Raw genomic sequence first — 15,995 nt, forward strand, 5'->3', positions numbered from 1 at the left:
GCCGGAACCGTAAACGTAGGTAATGGCAAATCACTCTGCGGTCAACGTCGGAACCCTCAAGTTTTGGCTTTTGCAGGCACTAGACTAGTTATAGGATATGCATATGTTTTTCAGGTTATTTATTCATCATGTACGGAGTAGTGTTTCCCTCTCATATTCAACCAGTTCATGTAGATTCCCAAAGCCAGAACAGCCGGTTCACTCCACAGTCTACCCCATTTCCATGATGTTCCAGTGACTCGGTAGGTTCTTGCAAGCCACCAGGCGGAAGCAATATCTCCTGCTGTTAACGGCAGGCAGGTAGCTCTTGCCCAAAGACGGCAATAGTCTCCTTTCTCGGTATTGATCAGTGTTCCTCATCACCTGGAGACGGAAGGAGGCTATCTAGCATGGATTGGAGATATCCACGCAAGATGTACCTCTCCTCCCGACGTTGCTTTCTAAACTCCCTTGTCCTAGCTGTGCTAACAGCCCTTGGAAGCTTTGTAATCTGTGACTGCAAGGTTGGTAGTTTCCTTCGGATGTGGTTCATACGGACTTTCTCTATATGAAAATCCTCCAGGCTTCCTCTACCTTTGAGCAGTGAGAGACGATCTTTTGAGAACCTGGAAGCCCAGACAACGCATCCAGGACCACCTTTCTGTAATAGCTCTATGGCTTCATCGAGAATCTCCAGGCTGAATTGAGGACAAAGTCTGACAAATAGCCTTAAAGCCAGCAGCTCGGTTACGAAAACAAAAGCGTCCAGTATCAAGGCATTGGAGCGATCGTCACCGGTCTGGAGAATCCGCATTGCCCTCTTCCTCAGTTCCAGAGCGAAATCTTCCAAGCGAGTGGGATGCGATGGATATGGTAGCATAGCACAATATTGACTGAGGTTTCCTAACTCAAAGCTCTCTTTAGCTACCTGCATCTCTGTGAGGTTGAGGAAGCTAAGTATCGACTGTGGCCCAGTCTCGACATCAGAGTAATCAACGTAGGAGTTGATATGTTGGAGCACCTCGCCTATTCGATCAATGTCGAAGAATGCGTTTGGTCCCCAGGCTCTGCCATAGTTGGACCACATTCTCAAAACCATAGGATGGCCGCTTCCAGCGATGGCTTCGAATCTCTTGATAGTCATAAAATATCCACACTCTAATGCTAACTTGAACTTTTGGGGTGTATGTCTGAAGATTGTGAGGAGTGCGGCCATGATTTCGCAGGCAGGATCCTTTCTACCAAATTTGGCAGTTAGATGCACTTCCAACCGTTGTATAAGTGCTGGGACAAGGGGATTGATAGAAAGGATTGAATGACTTTCGCCTGTTTTGGGCTGAGGCAGAGGCAAGCGAGCTTTGAAGAGATTCAGACATACTCTCCATATGTAGATAAGCTGTGGTATGATCGCCTTGCGATTCTGAAAGCTTTGGAGCCTTTCAAGATTTTGGAATAGCTCTTCAATAGAGCCTCTAACTTCAGCATCAATGCCCATTCCTGTAAGGGCAACTATAGCTGAAGACTGGGAGTTGAGGTGCTCCCATTGTTGGAAACTATCCATGCCAATTGATGGAGCAATGAACGAGACATGGTTTGCTATCCATCCATCCTTCCCAGACGCAAATGAGCCGTTGATAATAGTATCAGTAGCATTCTTGAACCTCCAGAGTTCTCTCTCAATGTTATCGTGCCAGCGAAACTCGGGACACAGGTTATGAATATAGAATTTTAGGATGAAACTTTTTTGCATCAGCCTCGATGGCGGGGCTTTTGCTATCCGTTTGCGATCTTGGTGAGAAACATGGTCAACGGCTTGTTCAGTGCCATTCTTTTTGAATTCCCATTTTTCAAAATTACGCCGATACTCGCGCTCTCTACCAGATTTCAGTTAGGGGTCTTGGATTAATCATGATTCAGGTAAGACGTACGATGCAATGAAGCCATGTATAGCAGTCATTCCCTCCCCTAGGTGTTTGAGGCTTCGCTGCTCTGTCATGTAGATTCTCTCGATCGTTTGTTTCTGCCTCTCCCATTGGGCATCTGGAATCCTCGGGGTTCGTCCCATAGTGCTACGCATATAGTAAGAATTTCTCTAGGTGAATATGCGTTTTTGTGGTTGAATGATGTCTTGGATAAGATGACGGTGGCAACGAAAGCGGGCACGAGAACAGCCCCAGAACTTTTCAAAGCCTCTGAATTGTGATTGAGCAGGAGCAAGCCTCATAAAGCGCAACCAATAGAGACTGCGGCTTAGGATGGTGTGACTCCATTGTGATGCAGGCCTCAGGCTGTCCGACGATGATTGGATCGATGCTAAATGCCCTTTTCACCTCAACGAATAATATCGCAAGAAAAAACAACGTAATCAGGTTGATGCATCTGAGCAACCTAGTAGGTAATAGGGTTATTTATTATATTAACATAGAATTCTTCTAAGTTCACAGAATTTATTTCTATATTTTAAATCTTAAAAGACTATTAATAAACTTACTCTAGTTCTTATCTTACTTCAAACACAGTTCAGTCATGTCTAACAGTCTTGGTGTAAGTCCTTTATAGGTTCTGATAGATGTGTACACTAACATAAGAAGAAGGTAAAGATCCATACAGCTTTTGGGTCCCTTATCTTTTTGGTCGCCATCATGGCCTTCTTGCTGATTGACATTTACCACCGAGCGCGCCGCACTTACAGAGAGGTCGCTTACCAAAGAAACCTTCAAAGCTTTCGTTACTGTATTACCTCTGTGCTCCAGCCGTACAATCGGTTTGCCGATAGGGACGAAAGTGATCGGGGCTACTACTACCACTGGCGCGTTGGAACGATGTTGCGTATTCATTTAGAGGGCGCAGTAACGATTGGCTTGTATATTTTTCTCCTCCTCGGTTTCTTTCTGCTGTTTGGTATCTGGATAGTACAGTACTGGTTAGCAAGGTGGATTTTTGGATGAAATCTTTGACCTGCTACTCTAAATTGTCAAGGACAGCCCGTCCGCTTACGTAGTGGACTTAAGGGAGGGCATGATTCTATTCACTACAGAATCCCAATAGAGGTGGTGGTAAAGAGCACTTCTACAAGGACAGATTGAAATAAAAATATGATTGGAACTATGCAATAGCCTAACAGGCCAGGTGTTAAGACTTGTGGCTAAGAGCTTAAATTATCAGAGAACTCAGTTAGGTATCCGACATTTTGGCAGAAACTCTGGCATGGCTGCGAAAGCTTTGTCTTGTTAAAGGATCTGTGACACCGAGAAGCATTTGTTCATCGTTCTTAAAGAATGGACTGTTAGACTCACCCCACCCGGTTGAGTCAGAATTCTTTATGTATCCATACGGCTCCGAATATAGTGGATGGAGTCTTCCCTGTATGCTCTGCAATGTGCTCCAATTATGGCTCAATCGAGTGCGGTATTTTCCAGATGATCTTCAATATCCATACCTATAACAAGAGCAAGTGCCGTATTCCCCAGGTTTTCGACAACACGCCCCAATCAGCTGAGTTGCGCTAAGAACTAAATTTCCCGCCGGCTCAATACCAAGTGGCAAGCTGCCAAGTATTAATAAGATACGTTCGGTCATGCCCTCTGCAAGTTCTCATGACTGAATACACAGCTCATCTCACATCAGCTGCTAGATACAAACCTCACTTTATGACTGTTGACAAATATGACTTTCTGCAAAACTTCTTGTCTTCTTTCTAGCCTCGCGGCAGCTGGTACACTTGCCCTTTCTGGGCCGTGTGATATCTATGCTGACGGGGGAACTCCTTGTGTTGCGGCCTTCGGAACCACGAGGGCATTATACGGGTCGTACAGTGGCCCGCTCTATCAACTCAAGCGTGGTTCTGATGGCCATACCACCAATATTGTCCCAACAAGTCCTGGTGGCGTGTCAGACGTATCGGTGCAGGATACGTTCTGTGCCAACACCACCTGCGCCATTCCCATCATTTATGATCAGTCTGGCAAGGGGAACCATCTCACCAGGGCACCCCCTGGCGGCGGTTCCAAGGGCCCTGCGCCCGGACAGTATGATGATCTCGCGGCGGCTTACAGCGCTCCGGTGCTGGTAAACGGGAAAAAAGCACATGGTATCTTTGTGCATTCTACAGTTGGTTACAGAAATGATAAAACCACTGGTGTTGCTGTTAAGAACGAGGCTGAGGGCTTGTATGCCATCTTTGATGGAACTCATTACAATGATAAGTGCTGCTTCGATTTTGGCAACGCCGAAACTACAAATCGGGCTGATGACAATGGATCCATGGAGGCCATCTATTTCGGTGATGACACCGGATGGGGTTCTGGTGCTGGCTCTGGGCCATGGGTTATGGCCGATATGGAAAATGGCCTGTTCTCAGGCCAAGGTGCTGGCTACAACCCAGGAGACCCGACGATCGAGTCGCAATTTGTGGCTGCGTTTCTCAAAGGTAACTCGACAAACTTGTGGGCTCTTCGCGGCGGCAATGAAAAGGCAAAATCTCTATCTACCTACTATAGCGGACCTCGCCCCAATGGTTACTATCCCATGGACAAACAGGGCGCGATCGTTCTTGGTATTGGCGGAGATAACGGTAACCTGGACCAGGGAACTTGGTACGAAGGGGTTCTTACTTCAGGCTATCCATCTGATAAGACCGAGGATGCAGTTCAGGCCAATATTGAGCAAGCTGGATTCACTGCAACGTCTCTGGCAAATGGCCCACCACTCAAAGTTGGGTCAACTATCACGATCAAGGCCACGACTCCTGGTTTCACAAGCCGATACCTGGCCCATGATGGTTCCAATGTCGATACGCAAGTTATTACCTCCTCTAGTGATGGATCCAAGAAGCAAAAGGGTAGCTGGATTGTTCGACAAGGTCTTGTCACCTCCGCCCTGGGCTGTGTATCTCTCGAGTCCGTCGACACTCCAGGTTCTTTCATTCGCCATAGTGGTTTCAAACTCTACATCAATGTGAACGATGGAAGTAAGCAATCTTCGGAGGATGCCACTTGGTGCCCGCAGCAGAGTTTTGATAGCACAGGTTCCAACGCCTTGCGCTCATGGAGCTACCCTACTCGGTACTTCCGACACTATGATAACACTGGCTATGCAGCGATGGATGGTGGATGGAAGGTTTTTGATGCCAGTACCCACTTTAATAACGATGCTAGCTGGGTTATTAGTAGCTCATTCCAGAATTGATCACAGTGTCTTGAGTCGAAAGAGGATGCGATATTGATAGAAATCCAGGAGCCAGCTGCTGCTTTAAATGGAATGGTGCATTTACATACTATTTCTTATTGCAACATTTAGCTTTTTATTTTCTGTAGTTGCAAAACTACCAGTAGATCAATCAATCATTTCGCCCCTTATAGTTGTAGGCCATGCTCTTCTAAGACTCCGATCTCGGTACCTTTGGCAGCCAGGGTAAAGAGCTCTTTGATCACGTCCCATGGAGGAGTCTTCCGTGGAGAATCAGGTAACTCAAAAGCCGAAGTAACTGCGTAGCCGCCTCAACTAGAATCTCCAAAACGTGGACGTTCTACCTGCAAAGTTCGGATCAAAGTCTTCCATGTGTAGTGGCCAGATGCCTGAACTGTTGTTAAGTGCATCAACGAAGTTTATAACCTCGTGCCAGGCCTCCTGGTCACAACATACCTTGAGGACCTCGGCCCAGGACCACATCTGACCGTAGCCATGCCCCAAGCTCTTGCGGTGGAACGACGCTCCCTCGCTACTGTCTCCAGCATTCCACTTGATATCTCCCAGTTCATGAATGATACGACCAAGGAAGACCTTTCTAGACCAGCTGTCACCTAGAAAAGATTTGTCGGTGTCTGTGTCACCTTCACGCTTGGGCATTCCATCCACGACTTGCTCTAGCTTAGCAATCACCTCCAGGACGAATTCGTCGGCTTTTTGGACGAGAATCAGGCATGCGTGTAGGTTTTCAGGATCAAGTTACCAGGCAGTGAGGGCCCTAGTCGGGGTGCTTTCCATGCCGTTATCGTTCTCGGTTCATGTGTAAAAGTCTTCACATACCTCACTGGCATTATCAACGAGCCGATTTTATTATTGCCTTTCGTCAATTCCTTGGCCTCAACTGGTATCTTTTCTCTCCATTCCTTCCGCTTTATCTTCCTCTTGGCCTTCTCTATCTCTTTGTCCCCGCCCCCCTTCGCCATCTACCTCACCCACTTGCTTTTGTGCGTCAGGCTCCTGGTTATTTTCCTCTTTCGCAATGGACCTTTTGACTGTTTCTATCAACTGGGCGATGGTTTCACCCTCGTCCATCCTATTATCTTCACTCTTAGGATCCCCCTCGTCTTCCAGTTTGGCCACAGATGTATACGTTTTATTGAGCTCTTCACTCTTTTATACAGGTTTTCCCCACAACTGGCTCATCTCCTTTTCGGTTGCACGTTTCGCACTCGTCCCAGTTTCCCGGTAGCCTCCAAGCCAGGATTTACGGGCTCGGTTTGGGATTCCATTTGATCTGCCCAGGATATTGTCATAGCTACTTATGCGCTAGAGTCTAAATAGTTGTAGCACATAATTGTTGGCTTATTTTTGATGAATTTCCGGTGTTGTGATGACGAGAAGTTTGTTTTCGACATTTTTTTTATGGTTGTCGCTGATTTTAAGACATATTCGGAACCCCTCAGTCAGTCCACCTCACAAATAGCAAACCGAGCAGCTGACTGTTCAGCTCTTCAACATGGACAGGTATCATTGGGCAACTTTATTGCATCCGATTGTGGCAGGCAGTACTACCATAGAAACTCATGAGGTTCTGATCGCCCTGTGAATACTTGTTTCTCAATCTGGAGCCCTAATTGGTCTAGCAGAAAATAGAGATCTGATATTTTGCCGACTTACGATGATCTACGCCTCTGATCAATAGGATAGCGCCTGTTGAAAATAGTCGTTTATTAATGGCGGGCCGTTCCGTCCGAACGGTTGCTGGTTATTGATGACAAGCAAGGCAGTAGGGTCAATTAAGTTAGCGGCCCGTCAAGATAAGCTACAGTAATAGACTTTAACAGCGCCGTCTTTATTCGGTAGAGACCTAAACCCTAAGGAGGCCTGAACCCCTGTCTGATTTTCAGTTGAAGCTTTCCGACACGGTGAACAATAGCGCAAACTTTCGATCCGAAAATGACCTAAACAACTCCTATCAGTACGATACAGTTATCAAGCAACGAGGTCTTAAAACTGTCTGCTACACTGTTCGTGGTATTATCCACAGACAATACAGTAATAAGGAAGCTGAGACTACCTTGCTGGTTCTGATCTTTCGTTTCCACTCCGACGGCCGCGACCAGCGTATCAAACGGGCTAAGATTGACATCACTTTCGTTAGGTCTGACCAAAGTGGAAATGACCCCGAGGTGGCGCTGGTCTACCCCGACGGCAGTCTCGCTCTTTATCCAACCAAGCGAACCGAAACAGCCTGCAACAGGGATGCGCTAACAGCCACAACTGGTTTGGTGGCTGCATCTGAGGTCGGAGCTGAGCAGCCACGAGAAAAGACAAGTTGAAAGCATGGAATATGTGTTTGATGACGTGTATACGAACGCGGAACGCAATGTCTGGCATAAAGCAGTGAAGCATTCATGAGACTGATTGGCTGTTGAGATTTGGAGCACCATGCAAGATGAAGGTTTAAGAAATGACAAGAGATATGGTTATCTAGATTTATGCACATCTGACTTGTATTCTTGCCGTGCCAAGGCTTTCATGCTTGTGTATTCAATGTGCAATCCCTGTAATGGGCCTCAAAATGTGCGCCAATATTGGGAGGCCTCAATATTTAAGACATAATCTGACTAGAGCATGTACGCTAGAGCTCAGGTGAGCAAAACATGCATTCTACAGCCAGAACGCCTGAGCACGCATACCAAGTCTGGACAGCCTCGACAGCCTCAATATTGGTCCTACAGATAATTAAATATAAAGATATTTATAATAGGAAGAGGCATATTAAGAGCGTAATAATTGCTATATATATAAGAATATTAAATTAATAAACTAAGTTAAGTAATTAACAGTAGGTATGTCTTAATATATTTAATAAGGCTGTTGGCTAAAACGCTCTCTTATTAGATTATTTTATTTAATTATACCCTCCTTAACCACTAAGTATATAGCTATGTGAAAAATCGAGAATTTTTGCTCTTATCACTTTATAATAACAGAGAATGAAGCATCTAATAATCTATAAAGATGTATAAACAGCTCTCTAATTAGACGACTGATTGAACGCCCTTTAAGCTAAAGCAGGCACCGGCTTTTTAAATAGCGCAATCGGGCTACATTCCATTAGTGTTTTGTGATCGCTGCCGCTCGGACCCTTGCGGAACGAGCCGGGCCCCGCTCTCTCCTTCTCGCTTACGACTAAAAATTCCACCAAGCAAGACCTTTATAAGCTCCAGGGCGATATCGGGCACCCGGGAGGCAGTGAACTTGGCCTTCAGCTGATTACCATCTCATATTGTTATGAAACTCATTACTACCCTATTTATGCCTGTCAACTTCACATTTGCCTTCTCTCTGATGAATTCTTTTCTGTTCCTCGTATTACCAGCGTTTGTTCCTTGAGGAAACAACCTCCATATAATTGTTCACAATGGTGACAGTAAGACTCTCTTGACCACGCGGATAGATAAGCAACTGCTAACGGTGCAACCCAAGTGGAATCCTCCCTTCAATGAGACGGTATTCCGTGAGCTCAGTGACAGCAGCTGTTTCTCCTCAGATCGAGTAGAACAGGCGGCAGTAGCAGACACCACGCCAGCCATGCATAACGGAGCACTACCTCTGGCCCAGATTCCTTTGTCATTCGAACCACTCTTTCCAGCATCATATCGCAAGAAGAATGCCACAAGGAAACCTTTTATTGTCTCAGCCAGCTGTGCAAGTGCCAAGACCGACTTGAGCGTTGAAAAGCTGAATGAAATTTATGGCTGGCTCTGGCTTGCTGGACGGCCGATGCCTCCTCGGCCTCTAAACTACCAGCAAGCTTCATCCCGCGAGATTATTCTCAACGAGAATGTGGACATGCACCTTGTCTGGGACGTCTCTCGGCGAATATTCCTAAAACCATTGCCACGTTATCTTTTAAGTCACAAATTTTGGCAAAACAACCTTGCGACCGACCATGAGTTCTATAAGAGCGCGTTCGGCTTTATGCTGTCCTATGCTGCCTTGATTCAGTACGAAAGCGACTTCTTTATTGCTAAGGAAAAGCATTTAATACCAGAGAACCTGACATGGGAATCATGGATTAACTTGGTGGATCAATTACTCAACAGTGAAGTTGACAACAGAGTCAACAGTCGCTATAGATATGGAGAGCTTAGGCTGTCTCGCCTGAACAAAATACTTTGGATGCACGGTTACTTCAGAGGATATAGTTTCCGTTACCAAACATATGGGGAATTGCTCACCGCGAATCTAGCACCAATTGCAGCGGCGACTGTGTATATTGCCTTGGTGTTGACGGCCATGCAGGTTGGGTTGGCCACTCCTCAACTGGCGGACAACGACACATTTCAAAGAGTGTCCTATGGATTTGCGGTATTTTCAATTCTTGCTCCAGCAGGAGTTACCTTATTTATTGTGCTGATACTTATACTCTTCTTTTTTTATAATTCGGCAGCTACAATAATTTTTAGGCGAAAGGCTAGGGGGTAGTAAAATAGGTTATATATACTTCTAGTATGAAGTACTTCAGGAATCTGGAGAGAGACATTCATGGAGATGTGACCAAGTCCATAACCAAGGCAGAGGTGCAGCCCCCGCTGTCGACCTTTTCACTGCTGGTTCAGCGCTCGATTCTCTTTGCCCTAAGACCTGGGCTACTTATGCCCGATTAGATTAAAAATGATCTATCTTTAAATGCGTGCTGGCCCGTTCTTTCACATCACGACCTCAAGCTTAAAATGCTCGCTAGCACTATGCCCCTCTCCCCTTTCCCCGTTTCTCACGCATACACTGGCACTGCACTTTTGGCCCCCAACACACCACATAGCGACACCCTGTTATCGGGCAGTTATCCTAGAAAGTCATGCTAACCGCCATGGATTGTTCAGCAGCCAAGACCCCACACCGCCTGGTCTTTTCTACCCAGTGACTCGCCTCCTGCTTTGCATCAAGGCGCTTACACTCTAGCCCCTGTATTTTTGCTAGCAGGGTACTTTATTCTAGAGGCTCTAGATATATATATTAAGAAGGAACATTTAGAATACTTTATATATATATTTACAAAAATATATAGTACTATCTAGTATATTATCTATTTATTTATATATTTAAAAGTATATTAATAGCTATTTCTTAGAACTATATAGATACCCTATCTGCTTAAGTTAGGCTTGTATGTGCTAACAAAAATACAGGGGCTGTACCGTATGAGATTTGCACCCCCGCTCTTCCCTCCGCACCCATCACATGCGTGGTAATGTGGCTTTGCATAGCTGCCCATTTCAACACATGTCGCTGGCAAGGCAGCAATCTTTCAACACAAAATATCTCCGCCATTTCCGAATGGTAGTAGTGACTGAGTTGCTACCAATTCAATATCTTACTATTCGCCATTTCTGAATAGAATCTCTCACTCTTTTCTGCCCATCCTATAAAAACGCTCTTCAATTCTGTGTGTGTAGGCCTGTCCCTATCACTGAGATGCCTGTGACTACGACATTTCGAACGCAAGCCGTCAACCGACCGCGCGCCGTTGAATTCAACCTCGTTGACCCGCCTGATAAGATCACACCTGAAACAGACACGGGTATCGACATCATTGCCATTCATGGTCTTGATACAAAGTCGCCTGATACCTGGGCATACAAGACGCCAAATGGGCAACAGGTCAACTGGCTGGTCGATCGAAATATGCTTTCCAGAGAGGTTCCAGGTACTCGCATCTATACATGCAACTGGCCCGCTGCCATGTTTGAAGCGAACGACTCGGTTCCTTTTGGAATCGAAGAGCTTGCAACGTCCCTCCTTCATGGCCTTCTTGGTTTGATCTCAAATAGAGATCGAAAACTTTTCTTCGTCGCCTCATGTCTCGGAGGAGTCATCCTAATGCAGACTCTTGTTATGGCAAAGGACAATTACATGGCTATTCAAGAAGCCACACGTGGAATCATCTTCCTCGCAACGCCATTCCGAGGCACTTCATTTGAAGACATAGCAGTTTGGGCACAGCCAGGTCTAAGCGCTTTGGCATCCATCCGAAACCAACGATTAAGTGGGCTGCTTGATTGGGTCAAGGCACCGGAGTCTAAACTTGTGCATCTTGTATGCGAGTTCTCACGACTTTGCGTAAAGTACCGTGATGAGGACTTTAAAGTGGCTACTTTCTATGAAAAACGGTACACACTCCTCATTGCTAAGATTCCATTCCTTTCGTGGTTGTTGCCTTCTTGGTTGTTGCCTTGTGAAAAGAAACTGGTGAGAGAACACAAATAGCTGCCAACTATCCGTTGTATTAACCTATACGCTAGCTCGTCAACATGGATTCTGCAACACTGGACTGCGTACCAATCCGACTTCCTCTCGACCGGCCCCATGTACTGATGAATAAGTTTTGTGCTGAGGAGGCAGACTACCGACAGGTTCTAGAGACTATACGAGGATTTCTCCATGTGATACGGACTGGGACACTTCTTGAACAAGCCGACGCCTGGATACGTGAAAGATGCTACACCGAAGACAGGCTCAAAGTTGAGCGGCTATCGGGAGACCCTGTCGACAAGCATCAATCCTACATCAACCTCGCCATCGTGAAGCAGGCTGAGAGGGGTATTTCTGGTCGAGGCCGTTTCGATGACCAAGGCTCGTTGTCGCCCTTCACGCTTCTCGCGCGTCAAAAGCTCGAGGTGGCAACAAGCGATGACGATATCAGCTTGACAAAGATTTTCGACCAGCGTGAGAACTCTGACGGTACCCACGTCTTGCCTCGAAGGATTCTGATCCGTGGACGTGCAGGCATCGGTAAGACCACTTTGTGCAAGAAGATGATCCATGAATTCATAAGAAATGGTATGTGGAAAAGCTTGTTCGACCGTGCGCTCTGGATTCCTCTACGAAATTTGAAACAGCGGCCAAGTGCGGGATATAATCTTAGTAAGCTCTTTGACCATGAGTTTTTCCATTCTTCGAACGAGTATGGGATTGGTGGTATCAAGCTCTTCTCCCGAGAATTACACAAGGCACTGAAGCACAATCGAACACTTTTCATCCTCGACGGTTGGGATGAAGTCGTTAATCTGAGTGGGTCTGGTGATATGTCCGTTTTTCTCTTAGACCTACTCAAGCAGCCCAACGTTATTGTCATGTCGCGGCCATCTGCGAGTCTTCCGCCTGACGTCAAAGTCGACCTTGAGCTAGAGACTATCGGCTTCAAACCGGAGCAGATAGATGACTACATAGAGAAAGTTCATATGAAGAACGTGCATGAGCTCAAAGGATTTCTCCAGAGCCATAAGCTAGTTCAAGGCCTTGTTCGGATACCGATACAGCTGGATGCTTTCTGCTACTGCTGGAACGACATCAAGTTTGACAGAACAGAGAAACCAGACACAATGACGACACTCTACCAAGCTATCCAGACGAGCTTGTGGAAGAAGGATGCTGAGAGACTTGCAAAAGTCGAGACCCAATCTTTACGTACCGCTGGCCAAAGACAGATCGAAAAGGAGGTTAAAGAACAGTTGCAGTTCTTGGAGTACCTAGGCTTTTCTGGCCTGGCAACCGATCGGATAGAGTTCAGCCAAAGTGACAGAAACATCGCTAACGAGCATTCCGACCTCCTTCTGAACCTAGACGACATCCTGCCCTGCCTCTCGTTTCTGCGGACCTCGGACCCGCTAGCCCGGCCAAACTATCAACTCTACTACTTCATACACTTGACCTTTCAGGAGTACTTTGCAGCACGATATTTCATGAGACATTGGAAAGAGCAAATTGTTATGAAGTATACAGTGTTTGGTGAGAAGAAAATCAACACGATTCGCCCTCTTGATTTTCTGCAATCTCACAAGTACGATGGACGATACAACATTATGTGGCGCTTCGTGGCTGGCCTATTGCATGAACAAGGTCAGGGGTTTGAACTACTCGAGGAGATTGAAAAAAAGCCGTTGGATCTTTTGGGACCCTCTCATCAACGATTGATTATGCATTGCTTAAGCGAAATCCCACGTTCTGAAACCGAACCCCCGTCCTACCGAGCCCGTCTCGAGAAAACCTTATCGGATTGGCTTCTGTTCGAATGTGATCTCAGAAAACGTGCGAGCCTGGCCATTGAAGTGGAGTTTCCTGATAGTTCACTGCAAATTGCACTTCAACAAGGACAAACAAGAGCCAAATGCATTATCCTCCGATCGATCAGGAAACGGGCCTTGTCCCAGGAACTGTTGGAAATTATAATGTCGTTCATTGCACAAGACGATTCGGTATTGACTTTTAGCGTCATAGTAGCCTTGGAACAAGTCTCTACATTACGAGAAACAGATGTTCATATCCTTCTTGGACTTCTGCGCGACAAGGAAGACTACCATGACCAGATCATGAGGATATTGATGAATCAGTTCGTTTTGTCTGACAAGCATAACGATACTCTTTTTGAAAGCTTCGTGAAACGCATGATTTCAGTCCAGCGTGCACACTGGGACGGGCGAAACGAGAGTAGCTTCGATCGTCCGTCAGCAGTGCGCAGACCGTTTGCCAAGGCTTTCGTCAAGTGGCTGATGAGCACTAGGAAACATGGTCACTGGCTCTTATATTATTACTTCAGCGGAGTCGTACCTGAAGTTGTCGTCGAAGTTATTACTGAGCAGCTTCACAATCAAGATCCCAACACACAAATAGCTGCGCTAAAAGCTTTCCGATATTCTCATGATCAAATACCCGCAGCCACTATTGAGGCCATCACTAAGCTGATAGAAGAAGATCGAGAGTCTGGCATACAAGTGGCCGCGCTAGAAACCCTCAAGCGTCATTGGCGCGAATTGCCCGCAGCCACTATCGAGGCCATCACCAAGATGCTCGAAAAAGAGACAGATCCTGATGTACGAAAGGCTGCGCTGGAATCACTCATGGATCAGTCATCGTTACCTCCAACAAGCCTAAGGGTTATTTCGAAGCAGCTTCAAGATCCAAACTATGATATACAAGAAGTTACATTGCAGCTCTTGGTAAGGCAGTCATCATTATGTGAATCGGCCATTGATGCTATTATCAAGCACCTCAAGAGACCAGAGCCTGATGCTCAAGAGGCTATATTGGAATCGTTAAGATATCAATTAATACCTTGCACTGAGCTTATAAGGGCTATCACAGAATATCTTGGCTGTTCGGAGCCCAACATACAAGCTGCGGCACTGAACGTCCTTATGCTTCTATCAAACTTGCCTCAAGCCACGATGGAGGCTATAACAGTACGACTTGAGATCGCAGAACCTGAAGTTCAAAAGGCCGCGCTGGAGGCCCTGAAGTTTGAATCAAATTTGCCTCAAGTAACGATTGACGTTATAGCAGCGCGACTTGAGATCCCAGAACCTGAAGTGCAAAAGGCTGCGCTACAAGTCCTCGGATGGCAACGGGATTTACCTGAATCAACTACTGAGGTTATAAAAGCGCGACTCAAGGACCCCGATCGTGAGGTAAAAAAGGCTGCACTGCAAGCCCTGCCAGAACAATCAGAGTTGCCTCAGTCAACAGTTGATGTCGTTGTTGAGCTGCTATCTGAGAACGACTGGCAAGTGCAGACGGCCGCTCTAGAAGTCTTGCAGAATCATAAAGCGCTACCAAAAGCAACAGTTGATGAGATCACCAGGTATCTTCATGACCCAAATGGCAGTGTACGGGAAGAGGCCGTGAAGGCTTTGGGCGCTCACTCACCACTCCCTAAGTCAGTTCTTGATACAATTTCCGACCTACTCAAGGATGAAGAACCTTTTGTCAAAAATGCGGCTGGAGATGTCTTAGAGCAGCCAGTCTTGCCTAAGGTCCTCATTGATGCTATTATACGACGGATTGAAGATACAGCGGAGAGCAGCCATCAGGCTATCACGAGCGTTTTAGAGGGTAAAACAGATCTACCTCAAATGACAGTTCAGATTCTTAACCAACGGCTTAAAGACGCATCAACAGACTTCTCAGAGGCTTCTCTCATCACCCTCATGAGTCAGACGACATTACCTGAATCTGTAATCAACTCCATCGCTAGAGAGGTTAACAATCCAGATCCACGCATACGAAGGGGAATATTAAAGGCCATGAAAATCCAGCGACACCTATCCCAAGGCATTATTGAGGCTGTTATGATGCAGCTTAGAGCTACAGAATCTGATGTACGAAATGCCGCGCTAGACGTGCTGAAAGTGCAGTCTGAATTACTTCCCGCAGCTGTGGAGGCCATTAGTGAGCTGCTCAAGAACCCTGACACTGAGATGCAAAAGGCAGCGTTAGAGGTCTTCGATTATCGGCGGCCGTCAGCGCTGTCACCAGAAATGATCGAGACTCTTACTGAGCTGCTGGAGAATCCCGATGAGGGTATATGTGACTGTGCACTTGAGGTCTTGGCAGGTCAGTCAGTGTTGTCTCAAGAAGCCGTTGCTGCCATTATCAATCAGCTTGAGAAAACTGAAGGCGGTGATCAAGAGAAGCTATATAGGGTTTTGAAGCAACAGCCAGCGTTTGTGAAAGTAGCTACAGGCATGTTTGCTGACCTCACGTATACTGATGAGGGTACTACTACTGGTTTTGAGGCTACCGTGCATCCGACAGGTCGAACTCTGGAATGCATGTACGAGATCATGCTTCACCAAGGCTTTGAAGAATCACTGAGTCTTCATATTCGCGACAATACGGTCTGGGCCGATGACAGAAGCGGTCAGAAGAGTTTTAATCTCGGTGCGAATGTTGATCATTTCAGAAGCTCTATTGCAACCTCTCGGCCAGATAGTTATCCCTCATAGAGCTATTCAGTATCTACGATAGATTGCAATAGAATTAAT

General features: G+C 46.2%; 4 protein-coding genes across 4 annotated transcripts; 3 read left to right on the top strand and 1 right to left on the bottom strand.

The window, feature by feature from the left end:
- Positions 1–346: 346 nt before the first annotated feature.
- On the bottom strand, positions 347–2,044 carry FMAN_16244 (uncharacterized protein; the record flags this gene model as incomplete). The annotated part of the gene is made up of 2 exons (XM_041824981.1): positions 347–1,853; positions 1,908–2,044. The coding sequence occupies 2 exons, from the start codon at positions 2,042–2,044 to the stop codon at positions 347–349; spliced, it is 1,644 nt and encodes a 547-aa protein (XP_041690407.1).
- A 1,601-nt stretch (positions 2,045–3,645) lies between these two features.
- On the top strand, positions 3,646–5,166 carry FMAN_15379 (putative alpha-L-arabinofuranosidase; the record flags this gene model as incomplete). Its single annotated transcript, XM_041824982.1, has 1 exon — positions 3,646–5,166. One exon carries the CDS (start codon positions 3,646–3,648, stop codon positions 5,164–5,166), a length of 1,521 nt encoding a protein of 506 aa, XP_041690408.1.
- Positions 5,167–8,593: 3,427 nt separating this feature from the next.
- Positions 8,594–9,660, top strand: FMAN_15380 (uncharacterized protein; the record flags this gene model as incomplete). The annotated part of the gene is made up of 2 exons (XM_041824983.1): positions 8,594–8,602; positions 8,659–9,660. The coding sequence occupies 2 exons, from the start codon at positions 8,594–8,596 to the stop codon at positions 9,658–9,660; spliced, it is 1,011 nt and encodes a 336-aa protein (XP_041690409.1).
- A 990-nt stretch (positions 9,661–10,650) lies between these two features.
- FMAN_15381 (uncharacterized protein) lies at positions 10,651–15,956 on the top strand (the record flags this gene model as incomplete). The annotated part of the gene is made up of 7 exons (XM_041824984.1): positions 10,651–11,424; positions 11,478–13,263; positions 13,489–14,171; positions 14,220–15,063; positions 15,118–15,564; positions 15,628–15,891; positions 15,940–15,956. 7 exons carry the CDS (start codon positions 10,651–10,653, stop codon positions 15,954–15,956), a joined length of 4,815 nt encoding a protein of 1,604 aa, XP_041690410.1.
- Positions 15,957–15,995: the final 39 nt, after the last annotated feature.

The sequence above is a fragment of the Fusarium mangiferae genome (genome assembly GCF_900044065.1).
Source record: "Fusarium mangiferae strain MRC7560 genome assembly, contig: FMAN_scaffold019, whole genome shotgun sequence".
NCBI classification, from domain to species: Eukaryota; Fungi; Ascomycota; class Sordariomycetes; order Hypocreales; family Nectriaceae; genus Fusarium; species Fusarium mangiferae.